At 31.2% G+C, this 9357-nt stretch overlaps 1 protein-coding gene across 1 annotated transcript; it reads left to right on the forward strand.

Moving 5' to 3' along the window:
* Window positions 1-5866: 5866 nt before the first annotated feature.
* LOC109341613 (3-ketoacyl-CoA synthase 11-like) lies at window positions 5867-8861 on the forward strand. Its single transcript, XM_019579553.1, has 2 exons — window positions 5867-5961; window positions 7026-8861. Exon 2 carries the CDS (start codon window positions 7033-7035, stop codon window positions 8563-8565), a length of 1533 nt encoding a protein of 510 aa, XP_019435098.1. The 5' UTR covers window positions 5867-5961; window positions 7026-7032; the 3' UTR covers window positions 8566-8861.
* Window positions 8862-9357: the final 496 nt, after the last annotated feature.

Below are 9357 nucleotides of genomic sequence, written 5' to 3' on the forward strand. Positions count from 1 at the left end.
AGATAATAAAAGAAAAGTCAAGACAAGTAAAAAGAAACAAAAAAATATGAAGCAAAAAAAAGAAGAAAGAGTTCTAGGTTGGAAACCCGCGAGAGCAATATAAGAAAAGGAGACTGATGCTAAGTTTAAAACATGCAAAGTCGACTTAGTATCATATTAAAAAGAGAGAATTCCTGATAGATACCTATATTGGATATTCTAGACAATAATTAGGTAACCTAAATGAATATCCTCGGGGTTAAGACTTACAACTGCTCATTCTTAGTTACGCAAACGAGGGTAAACTTTTGAAGTCTAAGTCACAACCTCTGTTTGGAAAGACACTTGTCAAATCTAAAGAAAACACACTAAGGCGGTTTAATTGAATCTTCCATCTGCAAATTGGGGAAGTCTATTGAATGATTCAATTGACCTCATAAAGCTAGCAACTCCACAAAAACTCTGTCAACGGAAGACAATAAAAAGGGGTTATTGAAACCAAAAGTTTTAAGGGTGTCTAAGAGAGGTTTTGAATGCAAATTAATCAAACTAAAAAAATTAAATCCAAATTTTCAAAAGCTTAATGTTATATACTCATTATTCATTCAATAATTGTGGTTCATACACCATTTCATGAGACAAACATACCCTACCTTCACTCTTTATATATCATTCATGACATACGTACATATTTTCAAACATATCACTAATTCCATTCAATGCATATTCATGTATCAATAGGAGTTTCATGCAATACATAGCATACTATCACACAATCATATACGCAAAGCATGCATCATTCTTGCATATTCATAACTTCACATATGCTCAATGAAATTTCTCTAAAAAAACATTGTCAGAATCATATGCGGAAATGTTATGACGTTGCTAAACTCAGTCGTTAGAACATTCTTTTGAAAACAACATTGTTAGAATAAGATGCCGAAATATTATAACATTTCAAGACTCACACACTAGAACGTTCTTTAAAAAAACATTATCGGACTTTGACACCGAAATGTTACGGCATTGCTAGACTCAGATGCTAGAACATTTTCAAAAGAAAAAATATTGTCGGACACAGACACTAAAATGTTATGATGTTGCTAAACTCAGACGCCAAAGCGTCCTAAAAAAAACAAAACAAAATATCATATTTATTTTTATTGTCTCAAGTTCTAGCAATACTCTTGCATTCTCGATGATTTCCGGCAAGATCCATGTGTTCTCGTATTTATGTTTATTGTCTTGAGTTCTGGTAGTAAGCATGCGTTCTCAATGAGTTCCGACAACATCCATGTGTTATCATATTTATTTTTATTCTCTCGAATTCAGATAGTATCCATGCATTCTCGATGAGTTTTGACAGTATCCATTTGTTCTCGTACTTATTTGTATTGTCTCGAGTTTCAACAGTATCCATACATTTTCGGTGATTTCCTAGAATATCGATGCATTCTCGATGAGTTCCAATAGTATCCATGTGTTCTCGTATTTATTTTTAATGTCTTGAGTTTTGGTTGTATCCTTGTTATATTATCAGGAATAGAAAATAATAAAAATAATAATTAATATTAAAAAATAATAAAAAGAAATTTTTTTGTTTAATTTCATTCAATTTAAAATTAATATTATCATATTCATTTTTATTGTTTTGAGTTTCGACAGTATCTCCGCATTCTCGGCGACTTCCGAGAGCATCCATGCTTTCTCATATTTGTATTTATTATCTTGAGTTCCCACAGTATCCCTATGTTCTTAGCATGTTCCAAAAGCATCCCTACATTCTCATATTTATTTTTATTATGAGAGCAGTTATAAACACTTAATTTTGTGCGACCTATTTTTATAAAATATAAAACTACAAAAATTTCAAAACAAAAAATTGAAAGAATCAGTTTTGTATATTCTGGAAACCATTTTTATCTACAAATTATAACTTACCATTATTTAATTTCCAATTATTTATTCCAAAATAAAGGGTATAAGAATAGAAAAAAGAATGGAAGATGGAATCAGTAATAAGGACTCGAGGAGATTGGTTTAAACTAGGGAAATTGAGGAAAATACGGGTATATCAAGTGCAAAGCAAAAGGGGCAATTGAAATAATTATTCAAGTATAATTATATAATAAATTATATCTCTTCATAAAATAAGTATCTGTTTCTATGCTATCCTTTTAGAATAAGTATCCCTTTTGACTATATACATATATTTTGTTTTTTATAATAAGTATTATATTTCCTAAATAAATTAATAATAACTTATCATCCCATTTTATTTTTTAGTAATGCTCCGTGTTTGTTTTAATTAAATAAATAATAGTGTTGAGTAAATTTATTAATAAATAATATTTAAACAATGATTAATATGTGAATATAAAACAATTCATCTGTCTTTAAACCAGTGTTGTTAAAACCGTACTGGTTATCAAACCGGTCAGGGTACTGATATAGTGGTCCAGTGGTTCAACTAGTGGTTCAGTAATTAAACTGCATGCTGGTTAAACCGGACATACCTGCTTATATTTATATATGTATAAACCTATAACAAATGTTTTTTCAAATAGGTAGATACTCAAATTTATTATCTATATTCATAAACTACTCAAAATTCACATAAACAAACAACTTGAAGTCTTTAACAAATTCAAAGTCTAAATTACAAAACATATATCAATCCAAAAGTATCACTTAACAACCATAAAATATAAATAAATGACACAAGTTGACAACCCACTTTATAAAACAAATAAATTTGGAGTTCTAACATTTAACACCAAAGAGTCAAAGTTGTCTTATACTGATATTATATTTTTGCATCAAATCCTATTTTTAGACAGTGATCCAGGATTACACAAATGTCAGTGAGATTACACACGAATGTTAGAAACCAAAAGGTGTAATCTAACTATGCATTGAAACCATGTGACTTGAAGTGTTGAAGAAGGGTTGAAAAGATGGGTCTACTTATAATGTGTTTTTAAGTTTTAAAAAAAAAAAATATATATATATATATATATATATATGTGTGTGTGTGTGTGTGTATAAACCAGCCGGTTTAGTCAAAAACCGGCTGGTTCACCAGATTTGACCGGTATTTGACCAGTTTTGACCGATTTTGATACTTGACCGGTTCAACATCTGTATCATACCGATTAAGGGTCCAGTTCACCGGTTTCCGGTCGAACCAGCTGATACGATACAATTTTTACATCATTGTTTTAAACAACTATAATTATGTTCCTTATCTATTTAAGTCGAGTTGTATTGAAGACGCGAGTGTTGTTGCCTCAGTTGCTTAAAGTGGGTAAATAAAAAAACAAACTCACCCATTTATGTTGAGTTGTGGTACAAATACGAGTGTTGTTGCCTAAGTGAATAATTTAGTAAAAAAAATAAACTTATTCCTTTTAGTCAAGTTGTAGTGCAGACACAGGTGCTACTATCATAGTCGCTTAAAAGGAGTAAGCAGAAAATTTAATACAAATAAAATTTATCCTGTAATCAAGTTATGGCGTGGATATGAGTGTGGATGTCATATCGCTTAAAAGGGATAACCAATTATCTATACTATATATAAAGGGAAAACATGAAATAACTATCATGGTATAATTTCATTTTCCTATTTTACCCTTAAACTTTTTAATTTTTACAAAAAAACTATATAATCATATATAAATATGTAATCACCACAAACCTATTAACCACCTCTCTAGCATTATAATAAAACAAAATATTATAATATAAAATATCTCCAATAAAAAATTAAATATAAAGTATACTCAATACAAAAAAATATTTTAATTCTTCAAAATAAAATATATAAATTTTGAATTAATATTGTAAAAGTATGAATATGAGCTAGCAGGCACGAAGTGCCTATCACCACTAGTTTTAATAAAACAAATTTGCCCTTTTAATAGAGTTGTGGTCTAGACACAAGTGTTGTTGACATGGTTGATTAAATCTTACATACACGAGTGATAAGTTCCGGGCACAAAAGTTTACAATCTATTTAAGATAAGTTGTAGTGCATACACGAGTGATGTTGCTACAATTTAAGGTAGATAAATATAAAATAATTGTTAAATCATCTTTTAAAAATTAATAACTAAAATGAAATCAAACTAATCAATAATTTTTATCCATAACTATGTAGTCTTGAAGGATAGTATCATTTTAAATTTAAATAAATAAATTGGTTAAAGTCCATATTATTAATGATAGTATCATTTTAATATAGGTGGACGAGGTGTTAATAGCTTCCTCGGTTCATAATCGACTCCCGAATTCAGAATATTTGTTTATTGACCATTTTGTCCAATTGGGCATAAAAGAAATTATGTTTTAACCCAAAAAGCGTAGTGGCGACTTCAAATCTTCTAGGAGATGTTGAAATCACCTTCCCTAAATTATAGAGTCAGACTTCCAATCAAAAATCAGGTTGTGACAATAATGACCACATTCGCTTTTCAATTCTTAAAAGTTTTTTATTATAAGGTTTAAAGAGTTGATCAACCATTCATCATTACTTGATCACCGTTTTAAGAGAATAAAGTATAATCATATGTACACTAGTGCATCCTAAATTAAAAGGGTTCCAAATATAATTTTAATTGTTACTATCACGTTAATCCTTATCATATTTTCTTTATAGAAAAAAGGTTAAAAGAAATATATAATATTGACCCTCAATCATTCCATTTAACTCTATAAGTTAACATTTTAATTTTTATTATCTAATTATGGTTCATTTATTTATAAAAATATTTCTTATTATAAAAATCAAAATTTAATAAATTAATTATTATTTATTTTATGAAAAAGATATAGTTAATACTTTTATAAAATTGAAAATTAATTTAAAAATATTTGTTAATATATAAAAAACGAAGATTAATAAATTAATTATATAGAAATAATAAAAAATATTTATTATTATATAAAAGAAAATTATTTAATTATAATTAAAATAAATAAATATAATAATTTAAAAGAGAAAATAGAAATAAAACACATACTTCTATATGACGCCTTTTGATTACAACACGTGAATGAACTCCATAGAAATCAATGATAAAGAAAGATAAGTGCCAGACAAATTTTGAGCAATCCCTTTAAGATTATCCGATACTTCTCTATTGTGTTTTTTTGTGTGTGAACTAGACCTAAGGGTCTATTTATAGTTATTTTCTGAGCCTTAGTGCTAGAGTTTGAGGAAATAAACTTTATAAGCCTTTTATGCTTAACCACCAAATTTTAATAACAACTAACAACTCTGTAATTTAAATCCAAAAGAATGATTTTTTATTATTTATTATTTTTTAAAGAATAAATACTAAGAATTCTTTCCTTTTGAATTTAAAAAAAAACTCCAGATGACAGTAATTTTCCGGTATCATTATTATTTTATTATTTCCGTTTTTCTTGATTATTTTAAAAGCATATTAAATGTATTACTTTCACTTCTTTACAAAATCTTGCATTACAAAATAAGTTCCAAATTTTTTTAAACAAAATCAAATGTTAACATTAAATATATTACTCTCATATATTTTTTACCAAATCTTACATACCAAATAAGATCCAAATTTTTTGAAACATTCTTTATACTAAAAATCTCCTCTAATCAAATTAAGTAAACATCAATTATCAATCTAGATTGGAAACAAATAAACTAGAAATGGTAAATATTATTAAGGTAGGATAAGTGTCTTAGATCTTTCTTTCCATATAAAATCCTCTCCCAGCTCTTTCTGTTTATGGCCAATATACTATATATACACACACTAATACTCCATTTATTCTAAAACTTCACAAAAATTTCCCTTCTCCCCACATTTTTAATTACCCCAACATTTATTTTAACCATTTTAAACCACTAATTCAAATATATTTTATCTAATTCTAACCCCTTTATTCTCCCTCACTCTTTCTTCATTTGTGGCAAGCGTTCTCTGGTGGTTCTAGCCTTTCAAGGTACATTTTTAATTGAAATTTCTCTCATTTCCAGATTCTGTTCTACTTTAATTCGTATCTAAGTAAATCCTACAATTGGATTCATGGTGCTATGGACATTTCAATTTCATGATGAAATGAATGCCCTCTAATTTTTTTTCTTTCAAAAATCATATCTCATGTTACATTTTTCTACTTATTACCTGCTTAATGATGATAAATGTGTATTAATCATGATATTGGATGGTAACCCATTAACCATAACCATCAAGGTGTTGGTTTACTGGTGCAAGGACCCGTTAGATACCCAAATAGTCCAAAAAACTCAAAAGTTTGATCCGTGGTATTGACAGTTGCAGGGAGAGAGGCAGCCACATATCGCGATCTTTTGGCTTTGGTTTAGACTGTCATTTTAGCTTTTAGAATTTCATTGACCTTGGTCCCCATATAAGAGCATTTGCAGCAATAGTAAAAAAATAAGGATTGTAGATGGCTTGCTTCACTGCTAGAGAGATTTAGCAATTGTCCGAAATTAGAGCACTGTCATAAGGAAGTCTTGCCTCCCTATATGATTAAAATATTAAAAAGGGCGGCTCTATGCATGACGCTCCTACTTATTGAGGTCTGGGGGAAGATAGATGTACACAGTCTTGCCCCCACAAGTGGAGAGGTTGTTTCCAGGATTTGAATCAATGATCTCATGGTCACTAAGCAACAATGTTGAGTCAATCTCACCCTCTATATGATTAAAATACTAATGAAAGAAAAATGGTGAATTGTGGGATAGATTGTGAGTTCCATTCTAAGGACAAATAGTGATTTGAATAGTTGGAACTTGGAACTAAAGGAAAAAGGTTGGTTTGGGAAGTTGAAAATTATAAAATAAGTTGTCCTATCCATTTAAGCACGATGTTATTGTTGTAGGGGTAAGTATACTCTAAAACCCGGTTGTATGTTATTGGAAATATTATTTGCAGGGGACTTGAGTTATACAGCTCTTTCTCCTATATGCTTTTGCCCATTTTAATCTCGTCCTTTTCATTTCATGAAAATTATCTAACCAAATGGATTCAAATTTTGTACAGGAGGGAAATGGCAGAGGTAAAATCAGATACACCCTTATTGCCACCATCATCACGAAACCTTCCCGATTTAAGGAAGTCTGTTAAATTGAAGTATGTAAAACTTGGTTATCATTACCTGATAACCCATGGGATGTACCTCTTTCTTTCCCCCATAGTGGTGCTCATTTCTGCTCAGCTTTCCACTTTTTCCCTCAAAGATCTTCATGATATTTGGGAGCATCTTCAGTATAACTTGATATCTGTTATTCTTTGTTCGACATTCATGGTATTTTTATCCACCCTTTACTTTGTGACTCGTCCACGACCAGTGTACCTGGTTAACTTCTCCTGTTACAAGTCTGAAGAAGCTCGGAAATGCACAAAAAAGGTGTTTATGGATCAGTCTCGCATGACTGGTTATTTCACAGAGAAAAATCTTGAGTTCCAGCAAAAAATCCTGGAGAGATCTGGGCTTGGGGATAACACTTACCTTCCTGAGGCTGTCCTCAATATTCCTCCCAACCCTTCAATGAAAGAAGCAAGGAAAGAAGCCGAGATTGTAATGTATGGCGCAATTGATGAGCTATTTGCCAAAACTTCTGTAAAGCCTAAAGACATTGGAATTCTTATTGTGAATTGTAGCCTGTTCAACCCAACGCCATCGCTTTCAGCTATGATTATCAATCACTATAAGCTTCGAGGGAATATAAAGAGTTACAACCTAGGTGGGATGGGATGCAGTGCAGGGTTGATCTCAATTGATCTTGCTAAAGATCTTCTCCAGGTCCATCCCAATTCCTACGCATTAGTCATTAGCATGGAGAATATCACATTAAATTGGTATGAAGGAAATGATCGATCAAAGCTAGTTTCAAATTGTTTATTCCGTATGGGAGGAGCTGCAATTCTGCTTTCAAACAAAAGCTCTGACAAAAGAAGATCCAAATACCGATTAGTCCATACTGTTCGCACAAATAAGGCTGCAGATGACAAGTGCTTCAGCTGTGTTACCCAAGAAGAAGATGACGATGGCAAGATCGGTGTTACTTTGTCAAAAGATCTAATGGCAGTTGCAGGTGATGCTTTAAAAACCAATATCACTACACTAGGGCCTCTTGTCCTTCCAACATCCGAGCAGCTATTATTCTTTGGCACATTAGTTGGAAAGAAACTTTTCAAGATGAAGATCAAACCTTATATTCCTGATTTCAAGCTAGCTTTTGAACATTTTTGTATCCATGCTGGTGGAAGAGCTGTTTTGGATGAAATAGAGAAGAACTTGCAATTGTCTCCATGGCATATGGAGCCATCAAGAATGACACTTTATCGTTTCGGGAACACCTCCAGCAGTTCACTTTGGTATGAGTTGGCTTATTCAGAAGCCAAAGGACGTGTCAGAAAGGGGGATAGAACATGGCAAATTGCATTTGGTTCTGGATTCAAGTGCAACAGTGCTGTATGGAAGGCTCTCAGGACCATCAATCCTGCTAAGGAGAAGAGTGCTTGGATGGATGAGATTCACAAATTTCCAGTTGATGTTCCAAGGGTTTCGGCAATCTAAATGATGCAATTTTAAATATTTTTGTATCAGAATTAAGTGTTAGTTATTGATCTGGTGGAAGCAGATGAGTGATAGGTCTTGACTTTCAGTAGATTTTGTTAAATCCAATTTTAGTCTTGGACTGATGCATGAGCTTTTAACAGAAGGATTTCTTAGGAATTTATTGGATTTCTTAGGAATTGCATGAGCTTCTAAAATGTATTACATTCCTAAGCCATCATTGGGCTGATGAGATTGGATGGATACTAAATCAAATTCTTTCCTGTGTTGAAACAAAAAAGGTCTATGTATTGTTAGTTAATTATTTATTTGTATTTGTTGGATGACCCAATATACGAGACTCTCATCTAGTGGGGTATGTGAAGTTAAATGTGCATTATTACTTGTTAGGTATCAGTGACTAAAATACACCTAGAAGGGGGTTGAATAGGTGTAGCGGTCAGAGTATCCACTTTTTCGAAAACAACAAATTATTCAAAAATAACCCCAGATTAATCGATTAACAGAATACAAATAAACGATTAACACAATTACTTTAATCGATTAAAGCAGCTCAGAAATTACAAACAGATTCGGTTTCTTGCATGACAATTAACCGAGATTTAACCAAATATACAGAGCTTACAAAATATCAGAGTTACACTAGTATAGTATAGAAACAGAATGTAGCAATTAAAACAACTATACAACGTAACCGATTAAAGCAATAAAGAGAGAAAGAGAGAGAAAAATCCTGCAACACGATTTTTATCCTGGTTCGTTTGCGTGTCCACTTGCAAACTACATACAAGC

Source organism: Lupinus angustifolius, unplaced genomic scaffold (genome assembly GCF_001865875.1).
Source record: "Lupinus angustifolius cultivar Tanjil unplaced genomic scaffold, LupAngTanjil_v1.0 Scaffold_521, whole genome shotgun sequence".
In the NCBI taxonomy this organism is placed as follows: domain Eukaryota; kingdom Viridiplantae; phylum Streptophyta; class Magnoliopsida; order Fabales; family Fabaceae; genus Lupinus; species Lupinus angustifolius.

Bases quoted from the DNA above. Each gene is read 5' to 3' on its own strand.
- LOC109341613 (XM_019579553.1), top strand. From the start codon at position 7,033: ATGGCAGAGGTAAAATCAGATACACCCTTATTGCCACCATCATCACGA.